The sequence below is a fragment of the Myotis lucifugus genome, unplaced genomic scaffold (genome assembly GCF_000147115.1).
Source record: "Myotis lucifugus unplaced genomic scaffold, Myoluc2.0 scaffold_395, whole genome shotgun sequence".
NCBI lineage: Eukaryota > Metazoa > Chordata > Mammalia > Chiroptera > Vespertilionidae > Myotis > Myotis lucifugus.
This window is the reverse complement of record NW_005871443.1, coordinates 464,143-477,833: the sequence shown is the minus strand read 5'-3', so window position 1 is coordinate 477,833 and position 13,691 is coordinate 464,143. Positions and strand designations below refer to the sequence as shown.

Here is a 13,691-nt window from a genome sequence, read left to right as displayed (position 1 = left end):
GCCACGGCTCCACTCAAATATGCAGAATCTCAAACAACTGCATGACTCAGGTTTGGAAAAGGGGATTTATATGAATAAACAGTAGGGACTGGCTAGCTTCTGTGAATAGCAGAATAAAGCCACACAAGACTTGCCATGATAAAGAACAAAGTAGAAGTATGCAAATCAGATACACTGGAATTCAAAGTCTGATGAACAGAGAATTTGAGAGCAATTTTAAAATCTGGCAGCCACAGAGAGATGAAAATGAAGGCAAAGTGTGTGTGCACATGTGTATGTATGTATATGTATGTGTGTATGTGTATATGGTTGTTTGTATGTTTTGCATGTGTGTATATGTGTGTGCATGTGCATATGTGTGTGTGCATATGTGTATATGTGATTTTGAAGAAAAGAATGCAACTAGTATTCATCTCACACTCTAGAGAGCTCATTCCTCTTTTTTTTTAAACCTCACCAGAGGGTATGTTTTTATTGATTTTAGAGAGAGAAGAAGGAAGAGAGAGAAACTTCGATGTGAGAGAGAAACATTGACCAGTTACTGCCGTACAAACTCCAACTGGGGATCCAACCCACAGCCTGGATATGTGCCCTGACCGGGAATCGAACCCACAACCTTGTGGTTTATGGGATGACGCTCCAATCACTGTGCCACCTGGCCAGTTTGTCCCTCTTTGGTTAACTTTTATTGTTACCCTTCCCCACTTGAATAGAAATTGTGTTTTTTGTTTTTACAAATAGAAAGTCTTCCTGAAGCCCTTGTGATCACAGCCTCTCCAGGGCCCCTGGCCGCCCTGACCACCCTCCCAGGGATTGAGTTGCTAAGGAAATACCATGGTGACGTTTTCACCACAATTGATGTCTAAACATGCCCCCCACACACAAGATGGTAAACGTGGGGCGTTGCTTGTCAGGCTTTCGGCAGGGCATGTAGACAGCCGAGCTCAGATGCCTACAACCAGCCACCCTGCAGGGATGTTGAACCTGGTTTCTGAGAATCCTGGCTCACAGCGTGCAGCATAAAAGGGGTCCGAGACGAAGGCTTCTCTGCAGAGGACCCCACCTCAGGTGTCCTGGGGCCCCCAAGATGTGCTTAATGGTTCACAGGTTGATGCTCAGAGACACAGCTAAAGGCCAGCAGTGCTTGGGGAGGAGCAAGGTGAGTTGCTGCCGTGTTGGGGGCAGCAGGCAGCCCCATAGCCCAAGCAGGACAGCAGGTGCCCTGGACTCAGGTGAGCAGGGGAGACGGCGGGAGTGAGGACATCACACAGTGTGCCTGGCAGGGGGACTGTACCTGAGAGACGCCCGAGTGGAGGTCCCCAAAGACCCATGAAGAAGCCCCAGGAGGAAGAGGGCTGTAAGCACCTGCCCAGCAGCTCAGAACCGCCCTGAGCGTCTTCCTCCCTCGCCAGGGTCACCCCCGGAGCCAGAAGCTGAGGCTGACAGTGGAGGGCAGGAGAGCTCAGCGGGGAGGGTGGGAATGTCCCTTTACCCAGCCAGGAAAGGAGTTTGAAGTAACTAGAGTCTCAATTGTCGCTCAGATGGACAGGGCACTTAATGTGATGCCTTGAGCCTGCGGTTATTTAAAGCGGCTGCAGGCAGAAGCATGGTCACCTCTGGGCAGGGAAGCAGCAGGGAGGGGCACAGGGCTGGGAGGGGTGCCAGTCGGGTCCTGGTTCTTGCACCTGTGGGGCGTCTCAGGTGTCACAGTGTGGTTATTGACTGAGCATCCAGAATTCGTTTTCTCTATGTGAAATTTTATTTTAAACGTGTGTGTTTTTAAATATTTTTATTGATTTCAGAGAGGAAGGGAGAGGGAGAGAGAGATAGAAACATCAATGATGAGAGAGAATCATTGATCAGCTGCCTCCTGCATGCCCCACACTGGGGATTGAGCCAGCACCCAGGCATGTGCCCTGACTGGGAATCAAACCATGACCTCCTGGTTCACAGGTTGGTGCTCAACCACTGAGCCACGCCAGCTGGGCTTAAAAGTTTCTTAAAAATAAAGTGACTACAGGACTTTTGATTGCCTATGTGTGAATACATGGGGCCAACCTGAGTTTGTGGGGGTGGGGAAGAGAAAAGAACAGGCCTGAACAGACTCAGAGACACAGCTAAAGTCACAAATAAGTTGCTTTTGTGATTATAACCCAACAGACCTGTGAGTTCAATGGAATAACTAACTACTTGTTCATAGGTTAAGTCATGGGCATGCCAGATTTAGCCAAAAATCAATGAACAATGTTTTAATGTATGTCCTATGCAATAATTTGAGACATGCACTTACAGAATTACTTATTTATCTGAAGTTCAAATGTAACCGGCTGTGTTTTATCTAACCATAAGATAAAGGCAGAAAGGTCCTCGCTGGTGAATCTGGTGCAAAAACAGAAGGGTCTCCACCAATCAGGCACCATGGGCCCCGGACTGGCAGGTGGGGATGGTGGCCAGAGGGGGCAAGGGTCAGGCCTCCACCCCCACCACTGAGGCTGCTTAAATCACCCTTCAGGGCCATGGGTACCTAGTGCAGAATAAATGTCTTCAGAAAAATCATAAATGGGTCTTTTCTTGCACCAGAATGTAGTGAAATGAAATTTATAGTCATTACCTTATCCGAATGTACTAGTCTAGAAAACAAACCAGACTTAGGGAAGGGTATGGTGATTTGTCCTGCCAACAGCTTAGCGTCCCTCCACCCCCGGATCCCTCATCTTGGGCCTGCCCAGGGAAATGTACCAGGTGGTCATTTCAGATCACAGACCAGAAAGTACTCGATGCCTATCCAAGGCCCGTCCAGAGCATCCTGTGACTCTACAAGACCACACCACAGTCAGGAGAGAAGGACAGTTCTGGTAGGGTTTATTTCACCAGTCCCAGGGTGCTGTAAAGTCTCCATTGCAGAAGGTAACTCTAAGGAACACACTTGAAATGCCTCCACAGAACTAGAGAGTCTACACCTAGCAATCATCTGTACCACACACACCTGCTTAGGGCTTGGGTCATCACTCCTACACAGGCTCTAGAGCAAAAAGGAGGTAGTTGGGTCCTAGTTTTGGCCAGCAACCCTCCAAAGCCATTGATTGTCAAGATCCACTCCTTTCCTGAGGGTTAGGGGGTGCTGAGGGCATGTCCCCAGGGCCCTGCAAGTCACCAGGTGGCAGGAGGAACAGGAGCTGGTGTGAAGGGGGACCAGTCCAGGCCTCTCTCATGGTGCCCCGAAGCCCAAGGGCTGTGGCTTGCCACCCCCTGGACCAACCAAGAGAAGGCCTCCACCGAGGATGGGGCTCTTGGAAGTTGCAGTTAAGGTGCCAGGAAACCCAAACTGAGCATACTCTCATCTGAGCAGCCATCTGCCCAGCTGCTCAACACCGCCGCCAACTTGCAGGTCCATACGGGAGCCTGGACAATTCTGTATTGTTGCTGCACTCTGTCCAGGAGCCATGGTTGTGTCTTTTTTGAGTGAAATGGGGCAAAAGAAGTGGACTATTTACAAGCTGGAGCTCCTGACCCTGGGCCTGGGGGTCGAGTGGCTCTGTGCCTCCTTCTCCTGCCCCTGCTGTGAGCAGCTCGGCCACACAGGTGGGAGCTGCCTGTCACCACGCGAGAGCTCCACTGACTCACAAAGGCCTATTCAGCCCTGCCAGCTGCGGAGGGAGGTCCCTTTTCCTCCACGTCTAGGAAACCAGACACATTCCTGACTTGGAGGAGGGAGCAGCCTCCTCCACGGTGATCCCCTTCATGTCATCGGGCATCTGCCCGTCAGCACGCCACACGTTCAGCTCCCCAAAGATGCCCGTCTCAATCATCTCCTCCTGCCAGGGAATGGAGCAGTTGCCGGTGGCAAATTCCTGGAAGAACTCTGTGTCCGCTTTTTCAAAGACCACACCTTTGACTGTGGAAAAGGCCCCTACGTCTTGGATGTTCTTGGCATAGACAGTTCTGGAGTCTGGGATGAAGGGGGGGATCAGCATCCCTGTCGGAAGACAGAAAACACAGATGTGCAATGGCTCAGGGAGCAGGGCCATGGCCTGGCTGCTGCCCTTCCTGGAGGGGTGTCTGAGTGGCTAACAAAGAAATCAGCACACCTGAGAGGGTCCTGGGCGTCCCCCACAGAGCCCCGACATGAAGGACAGTGTGTTCTTGCCTAACATGGTCTCCTCCCCTCATGCTGCCTTACCCCTCCTCACTGCACACCCTATACTCGTGCCCTCAAGCCAGCCTCCTCTGGGCACCACCGTATGCAGGTCAGACACCTGGAACCCAACATGCTCAGAGCTGAGCTTCTCATCCTTCCAAAGCCAGCTTTCTCTCTAACCTGCTCAGGAGGCGGTTCTCCAATCACCAGACACAGAACTTCGGTCGCCCAGGACTGACCCTGCCTCCCTCTCACCTATCACCCCCTCCCTCCTTTCAGCTCATGGATGGGCTGCCAGACCATTGCAGTGACCTCAGGACTAACCCTGGCTCAACTACTCCAGGTTCTAATTGCTCAGAGCTGTGTGCCCTCACCCCATCCTGTGGAGCCCCCTTCAGATCAGCCAGGACCCACCTCTGCTCTGACCCTTTCCTGCAAAAGGAATTTGGTGACTACTCACTGTTCTGGGGCTCCTGCCCCCTAGTCACATGTTTACATACCCCGGTTGTAAATTCTGGGCATGTGACTGTGCCCTACACTTTTCTCTTGCAGACACAGGCACACAGGCACACACATGCACACATACGTGCACACACAGAGACACATACATATAGGCACACACACACACAGGAGCCTGCACATGACACTTGATAACAAATGCTGATTGAAGGAATGAATTTTCCCCAAACAGACAGATTGAGCAATCCTGCCTTGATGTGGATCATGGGTTCCATGAAAGAACAGGGTATGGAAATGCAAAACAGCAGACTTGGATCAAAGGTCAGCCAGCATATTCCCTACAGATTACATTCAACCTTTTCCAAACTCCAGCAGGTGTCCTAAAAGGCCTAATCCATGAACACATATTCCTGGGTGCATGGGGGATGAATAGAGTACTAGAGGGTGGTAGTTTTCCTAGGGGGCTGGAGGGTAGCTATGGGAAGAGCATCAACCAGGTGTCCCTGCTCTGCTGACATTGAGCTAAGCCTAGATGATGACTACAGGATGGGTCGGGCAAGCAAGAATCACCGAACAGGCCCGCCCCTTTGTCCCCCAACCCAGATCCAAAGGCATGCCAACAGTACCTGCCTCGAGCTGTCTCCAATTAATGTCTTTAAAGAGGGGGTTAACTCGGAGCCCATCACAAGTCCCATCTCTAAACCCCAGGCGCTTCTCCGGGTCCTTCTCCAGCAGTGCCTCACAGAAGTCCTTGCTGGCCTGGCTGAACTTGTCAGTGTACTTGACCGCCTCCGAGAGGATCCTCTGCTTGAGCTCCTTGTTCTCCACCTGCATGGTGGGACGCACATCACGTTAACCCCCTGCCAAACCCACCAACATCATCAGAGCTGGCCCCTCAGGCTCCAGGAGACTGCACACCCCCTGTTGGTGTCTGGGCAGGGCTAGCGCTCCTCTCAGAAAGAGGCTGGCCCCTCCTTTACATGGAGGCAGAGGAGATGGGAACACCTGAGTGCACCCTCCTTCCCAGCATAGAATGGCTCAATATCTCCAGTGAAAGGAGTGGAACCCTAAAAGTACTGGTCAAAGTTGAGAGGCAGTATAGTTTAAGGAGCTCTGGTGGACACATTATATATAATCAATCACTCATTAGCTACTGGAGAAAAAAAGAATGACAATAAACAAGTCAACTTCATAGAGCTGGTAGAGAAGTCTTCGAAGTGGATAGAAACCTGAGGGGGTATAATTTCACCTTGTTTTGAATCTGCTTTATTGGGTATAATACACATACCACAAAACCCCATCTTCAGGGACCCAAGTGAAGGGCTTTGATCAATAGCTAGATACTCTATCACCACCATCACCCCAAAATTCCCCTGTGCCCTCTGCAGCCCACCTTCACCTTGACCTCAGGCAAACACAGACCCATTTTCTCTCACAATAGAATAGATATGCCTTTCCTAAAATTTCCTAGAAATGACATCATTTAATTAACAAGTTTGAGGCCCATTCATGTTGTGGGTATATTTAGGTTCCTTCCTTCATGTCACTATGGAGACAGGTTCCACAGTACCGAAGGACCATGGTTGGTTCACTTTGGGCATCTCATAAAAGCCCATCATGCTTATTAACATACAGCAAATAGGGAGTGTGGCTGGGGCTGTGTGTCAGCGAGAGCTCTGAGATGGGAACTGGGAGCTCCTATCGTGGCCCCACCATTGGTCTTACTCTGCTCTTCCAAGCTGTTGGAAGTCAGGAGAGAGAACTGGTGACTAGAGGTCAAGGTGGAGTTGCAGAGACACAGAGTGACTGGTGTGTTAGTCATGGGAGCACTCTCTGCTCTTAGAAGATGGGGGACAGGATTGGGGCCTGGGACGGACACTCGAGGTCCAGGCAGAAGAAAAGGATGGGCGTGACCTCCATACAGACTGAGGTGGGTGGGTGCAGTGCCATGTTTAAAGACTGCCATTCACACCAGGCCCCAGGAGCCACCTTTCTCACCCAGCCTCCACATTCCCCGTTTATGGAGATGCCTGGGGCAGACCACACAGGAAAGGATTGAGGAGTGTGGGAGGCCAGGGATCAGGGCACAGCATGGGATGTCCAAGACATTTTAAAAAGTTGCTGTGCTGCTACACCTGAAGCAGGTCCTGTGGTTTCTAAGCATCGTGGGAGGGGGCTCTTAATATTCATCTGCAGCGAAGAGGACAAAGGCCGTCAAAGGAACCAGGCTGGCTCAAGGGGAGGGGTGCTGAGTGCTGCTCACAGGGGTGGGCTTGGGAAAGCTCAGGCACCTCTTGTCCTGAAATGCTCCCCAGTGTCATGAGCTACATGAGATGGAGTCACTGTGTCTCCTCTCTTCTGCTCATGAAGGACCTTCCATGAGAAGCCTCATGCTCAAGATTTAAGCAGCTCCCCCACCAGGTCAGCTGCAGCGACACCTACTCCTATGACACCCACCCAACAAGGGAAGTCAACCCCAGGACAGCTGCAGGGGGCATGGCTAGGCCACCTCCTACCTTCTCTCCCCGAGCTCGGAAGGGTCCTCTGGCCGCAATCATCTCATACAGCGTGACCCCCAGGGCAAAGTAATCCACAGAAAAGTCATACTCCTCACCCCGCAAGAGTTCTGGGGCCATGAAACCTGCCAGGCAAGAGCAGAGTGGACTCAGAGACGCAGCTGCACAGAGCCAGTGGTGAGCACAGAGCCGATGCTCCCATGTGCACCTGGTGACATCTGGGGAGGAAATCCTCTGTGGTGGGGCTGCCCTGTGCACTGTGGGGTGTTGATGAGCATCCCTGGACCCTATCCACTATTTAGCATGCCCTCCCCAGTTGTGACAACCAAAAATGTCTCCAGACATTGCCGAGTGTCTCCTAGGAGCAAATTGCCTCTGGTTGAAACCACTGCTCTATACACATGGTGTGAAGCCTCATCTCCCCTTAGATCCACCAGGACGGACAGAGCCGTGGTTTTTGCCTCTCAGGCACGAGTGTGTGACCTCGGGGGCTATCTCTGTGTGTGGTCATGAGGGTTGCGGAGACAGGCACCAAGAAGCTTCCTGAAAGGGCACGAAAGGACAGATTTAAGCCAAGACATTTCAAAGAAGGAGGGGTATTGTCCCAGGAGCCACACTTGAGGCTGAAGCTGAGGGGTGCTCACCATGGCCAGGCTCTCAGGACACAAGGAGGCCTTGTTCTTGGCTGATCTGGGTCCATATATCAGCACCCTTTAGTGACACTTATTCTAGCTGACCCCCATTCCATGCTTACTGTGTGGCGGGTGAAAATACAAAGCAATCTCATTTAATCCTCCTAACACCGAAGTAAGTGCCACTACTCTCCCTTATTATTAGGGAACTAACTTGCTCACAATAACACAGATAATAGGTAACAGAGAATGATTCAAACTCAGGCGCCTGAGCTTGGAACCACTACATTATCCTTTGGTATGGTAGTTAAACCTACGATTACTCCACCTAGTAGTCTTTCAATAACTTAATTTTCATTTGTATCAAAACTATTCAGGCACAACAAGAATTAGCTAGTTCTACAGGGCATGACCCTTCCTCCTCCACCTCAGCCCCATCTCAGTATCCTTTTAGGTGGTTATTTTGGAATTAATATCCATACCTCTAAATAACAAGCTTATATTGCTGATTTTGTAGTTCCCATGGGGGCCTCCTCAATTGACTTCTCGTTTTGGAAGTTGAGGGTCTGTCCTTCTTCCTTCCACCACCATGCACACACTTCTCCTTCTTCCCTCTCCTGATACATCATCTGACTGGTCAGCACTCAGCTCAACTATTCCCCACTGAACCAAAAACTAGGCCACAGTTATATTTCCTTTCTGACAAGTTTTTATTGGTTTTCCCAGATTATCTTATCTTTTCTTTCATTTGCTAGTTCTTTCTCTATGTTTTTATTAATTTGACCCAAAATTCCCCAACAATTCTCCAATACCTGTCATGTTCTGATATATTAAATATTTTATCAATTTCATCCTCATCAAAAAGTCTTCTGGAACCTTCTAACCTGCTCTAATATGGATTCTCGTGTGCAGCCAGCAGCCTAGAATCTCCCTGTCATCCTGAAAACTTTTGTCCCTCTCTCTCTGTATCCTCCTTCCAAGATATGCCACTTTTTCGTTGACTCCCTTATTTTGGTCAAATAGTTTGAGGAAGGGTGCTGAAGTTTTTGAAAAATTTTATTGCCTTTATTGCCCCTTAATAGTTAACTGATAGTTAGGCTAGATATAAAATTCTAGGTGGGAAACCATGTTCTCTAATTTTTAAGACATTTTCCCATTGTCTTCTCACTTCTAATATTACCCATAGTGGATCATTATGACACTTTCATGGGTGAGGAAGTGCAGGCAAGTTCTCCAAAGTCACAGAGAGAGATGGTCTGAGCGCCTGGAGGCCACCTGTGGAGCCCAGTGCTGAGTCCGTGTGCCTAAGTCCTGTGCTTTCTGGCTGTTAAATGCTCCTAATCACATGCTTTATGCCTCTGTCTCAGATAGAAGATGCCAAGTTCAGCAAAGCAAGTAAGAATTTGTCAGGTGCCTGTGTCTGGCTTAGTCCAACTTCCAGGATCAGGTCAGATGCCCACCATTACCTCGTCTGTTCCCATGCCAGGTCTGTGCCATATTTGGGTATTAGGACCATGTGCTGAGCTGCACATGTTGAAGGTCAACAAGATTTGGATCTCCACTCCCTAACTGCCACCTGTGTAGAGGCCAGACCAGCATGTGGGAAGGGTACGCAGGCCAGTTTCTGGGGTCCAGGGGCAAGTGTTATAAGCTGGGCACAGGCTTCTGTGCTTACACGACTTCAGAGATTCTGATGTAAGCAAGGCTCATTGTGTCCATTTATTTTTTATTCTTCCTGGCCCTTCAGTATACCCGTGCTCATGGTAACTTTCTAAAAGAGAGATGTGCTGGGCAACACCAGCCAAGCCGGTGTGACCGCAGAATCATTTCTCTCCGAAGAGGTTACAGGAGTCAAATTCCAAAGAACCTCCTGGTCCTGAATACACCTTTAAAAGTTCCGCTTTTCGAGGAATTACATTATAGTCCAGACTGCTCAGACTTTGTGAAAAAGATATGTTCAACCGATCACAACTTCCAGATTAAAATGGGGCCCAAGAGACGGACCAATCAGACCACAGGGATGCGATCATCATCAGTGGCACCTCTAGTCTGTTCCACCCAACTCAGTCTCAAACGATGCATCCTTTTTAATCCTTGGGGTCTTACGTGACGCCTGGGCAAAGAGCCAACAAATATCTGTTGTATGAGCGAATGAATTAATGAATAAATACTACCTAGTCACTAATTCCTCCACATATTGACTCATCTCCCCCTCCCAGCTGGAAACTCACTGGGGACAGAAAGTATGCTTTATATCTCTTCTGAGTATTCCGCTGGGCAGGCACAGCACTAGCCAAGGTGAGCACCCTGTTCATGGTCAATTGCAGAGGCTCAGAGGCTCAGAGACTCTGGCCCTTGGGGGGGCCTAGGGTTCGTGCAGAGGGGCTGAAGAAGAAGGATCCAGAAGGCAGCCCCCTGTGGCTTTGCTGGAGGCCCCAGCCTTCTAAGTTACCCTAACCTCAGCATCTGCTGCAGCTGTTTGAGGGTTACACCCTTCACCTGAGCCCAAATGCTCAGAGCCATGCTTGCATGCACTGGTCAGGAGAGCCACCCACCTGGAAAGCTTCATCCCTCTGTTCAAAGTACAGCTGTAGCTCAGTGGCCACAGCAAAGCCTACGGGGCCTCTGGTGGCTGCAGAGCCTTCACACTCGGCGCAAAGAAGGTCAGGCTATATCCTTGAGGTCAAACTACTTCAAATCCTGGCCCCGGAGTTTTCTGGGCTTCCTCCTAATGATCTGAGTCACCCTGAAATGCGTAAGTAGTGTTTCCACTCATAGGTTCATGCCAGGAGTGAAACTTCATAGATTTGGGCTGAGGATCTAGAAATTCAAGATTAGATCTGTCCCTAAATAAAGCCACAGATGAGGACAGACACTGGTGACAGGTACAAACACCAAAAAAGCCCAAACCCCCAGGATTGGGAGGACTCTGTGACACAAACAAGAAAGTCATTAAAGGTGGAAGCTTTCATAACAGAGGGTACAGCATGTTAAAACCAATAATGGTTTTTCAGCGGGGAGGGCTCATCCCTGCAGTGGGTACGGCTCCTGCTGCAGCTGTGCAGGCCCACTAGCCAGTCCTTCTGGTTTTACTATTTGCTCTGGGGATCAGAGAGCCACTGCCCTACCAACCCCCAGCCCTCACCGTGCCACCTACCCCAGGCCATGGGGACCCCCAGGGCTTCACCCCTCCTCTTGAGAGACACTGCTCCCATCCTTGCTCTCAGGCCTTTACCTGGGGTCCCTGCATAGCCCTTGGTCTTGGTTTGCCCTTCCTTCAGCTCCACGGCCAGCCCAAGGTCAGAAATTCGGATATTCCCTGAAAAGCAAACATGGGCTGAGGTCATATGTGGCTCCACAGAACAAAGGCATCTGGTGTTCCTAGAGCCCACAGGAGCCAAGAGCCAGCCCGTGCACACACACACACAAATCCTCATGCACATGTGCGCACATAAATGTACACGCAAACACACCTGCTCACACCTGCTCACACTTGTGAACATGTGCAGACACGCACACATGCACACTCACACACTCACGTGCACACTCCAGGGGGGTGGCATGGGGCCTCAGCGCCCAGGTGCCTCTGCCGCAGTCAGACTACAGAGGAACTGAGGGGTCCCATCAGCGCCTGCAACTTGAATTCTGAGCATAATCCACCCAAGTTCAGTTTCCTCCTCTGTCTTCTCTTCCCCAAGCTCTGCAGCAACGGCCTTTGAGAATGCCCACGCGTTTGTGCGACTTGGTGACAGAAAGGGAGGTAACTCTAAAGGGATATAAAGGAAGCCTAAATCTCTGTTTATTTTCTGGTAAGAATCCCAATTTGACAGAGAAGGCAGAAAGAAAAGAGTGACAGAGTGAGAATTTGGCCATAAAATATGAACTATTTACCAATAGTTCCACACACTATAGACACCCTGGCTTAGCTCCCTGGAACTCTAGGTGCCGCATTATGCACCAAATTTCATCAAAGTCCATCCAAAAACTCCATTTGGGAGACAATGCCATTCCGTTGCAAAATAGCTAAAGGAAGAGTAAACCAACTTAAGAAGTGCATTGGTGCCACTAAAGCTCTGACAAGCATTTGTCAAAACCAGCCCATGCCCCCTACAGATGACCCATCGGACCACAAAGTCCAGCTGGGCACGGGGAGGCCGGGAGAGGAGGCCGGGCGGGGAGGCTGCCTCACCTTCATCATCCAGCAGCACGTTCTCAGGCTTGAGGTCTCGGTAGACGATGCCCCTCTGGTGCAGGTGCTCCAGGCCACTGAGGATCTGGGCCACGTAGAAGACGGCGCGGGGCTGCTGGAAGCCAGGGTTCTCCTCATCCACATTGTAGATGTGGTACCTGGAGGCAGACTATGCGGAGGCCTGTGCTTTTCTGGCACAACTACAAGAGTGTGACCGTGGTTGGCATGGGAGTAAAAACTCGGGAAAACAGGGAGGGCCTCAGAATCCTATGTGGTGTCAGTAAAGCATCTGGTCATTTGGGGGCCTCAGTGTTTAGCCTGAAGAGCCTGTGGCAACATCAAGACCCCTGGAAGCTGGTGCTCACACCCTCAAGATCTTCCCCACAGGTGTTTCGGGGGAAATGAGGCAGCAAAGTGCAGTCCTCTCTGGCCTCCCAGCCCCTGGCCTGCAGATGCCGGAGATGGGCCCAGAGCCATTCTGCCATCACCAACCAAACAAGTAAGGGCGGGGGGGGGGGAGGGGGCGGGGGGGGAGAGAGTCTGCATGAGCAGCCTGAGTTACCCAAATATAAGCAGTCAATACAGAGTCATGTTATTGTGTCGGCTATTTCACCCAACCCAGACATGCAGACTCCTGGCTGGGCCTGCAGCAGGACCCCTCCCAACCTCAATCCCCTGTAACTGTCCTTTCTCATGTTTCCCACTGTTGTGCTTTACACAGGGGCAAAACATAATAAATAAAAGAAAATAAATTATTTAAACTAGATAGTAATCTGGGAGAATAGAGGCAGACCAAGAAACATTAAAAAAAAAATAGAGAAACCCTCAAATCAGCCTGAGAATGAGACAGCTGGAATCTTATATAATAAAAGGCTAATATGCAAATGGACCATACAGCGGAACAACCGGTCGCTATGACACGCACTGACCATCATGGGGCAGATGCGCAATGCAGGAGCTGCCCCCTGGTGGTCAGTGTGCTCCACAGGGGGAGTGCCCCTCAGCCAGAAGCCCTGAGCCGGGCTCACGGGCGCAGCATACATCCCCCGAGTGCTTCCGGACTGTGAGAGGGCACAGGCCGGGCTGAGGGACCCCCCAAGTGCACGAATTTTGTGCACTGGGCCTCTAGTAATAACATAAATGGCTTTTATATTACATTTATAGTGTAATATAGTACAGTGTAATGTAGTATAACATAGTATAGTGTGGTCTAATATAGTATAGTGCAGCATAGTATAATATTTTAGTATAGTATAATGTAGTGAACTGTAGTGTAGTTTAGCTTAATGTATTGTATAATCTATAATAATAAAAGTATAATATGCTAATTCGACTGGATGGTCAAACGAACTTCCAGATGAAGTCGGGGTTGTGAGGACCAAGGCAGTCACCACAGCTGCAAGGGCCAAGACCCTTGCATGAATTTCGTGCATTGGGCCTCTAGTATACAGTATAATATAGTGTATAATATAATGTATATAAAATATAATTTACTATAGCATGATTTACTATAGTGTATTTTAGTATAGTATAGCGTAGTATTAGAGTATCTACACTAATAAAAGAGAAACATGCAAATTGGTGTCACTCCACTACACTCACCAGCCAATCAAATTAACCCAACAAAGATGGTGGTTAATTTGTATACGCAGGCATGGAGTGAAGACTGTAGACAACGTAGAAGGAAGCCAAGCGCTGCAGAAGGGAGCGAAGCTGCAGAGAAGCAAGCAGGGTGGCGGAGGTGGGATGGAAGCCCC

General features: G+C 49.9%; 1 protein-coding gene across 1 annotated transcript in view; it reads right to left on the bottom strand.

Annotated features, from left to right (window-relative positions):
• Positions 1-1,909: 1,909 nt before the first annotated feature.
• Positions 1,910-13,691, bottom strand: part of GRK1 (G protein-coupled receptor kinase 1) — an 18,022-nt gene continuing 6,240 nt past the window's right edge. Inside the window, exons 4-8 of the mRNA XM_014467416.2 lie at positions 11,935-12,092; positions 10,981-11,064; positions 7,114-7,238; positions 5,224-5,425; positions 1,910-3,976 (exon numbers count right to left, since the gene is read on the bottom strand). Coding sequence (XP_014322902.2) covers positions 3,678-3,976; positions 5,224-5,425; positions 7,114-7,238; positions 10,981-11,064; positions 11,935-12,092 — 868 coding nt within the window. The 3' untranslated portion in view covers positions 1,910-3,677. The remainder of the gene's footprint in view (positions 3,977-5,223; positions 5,426-7,113; positions 7,239-10,980; positions 11,065-11,934; positions 12,093-13,691) is intronic.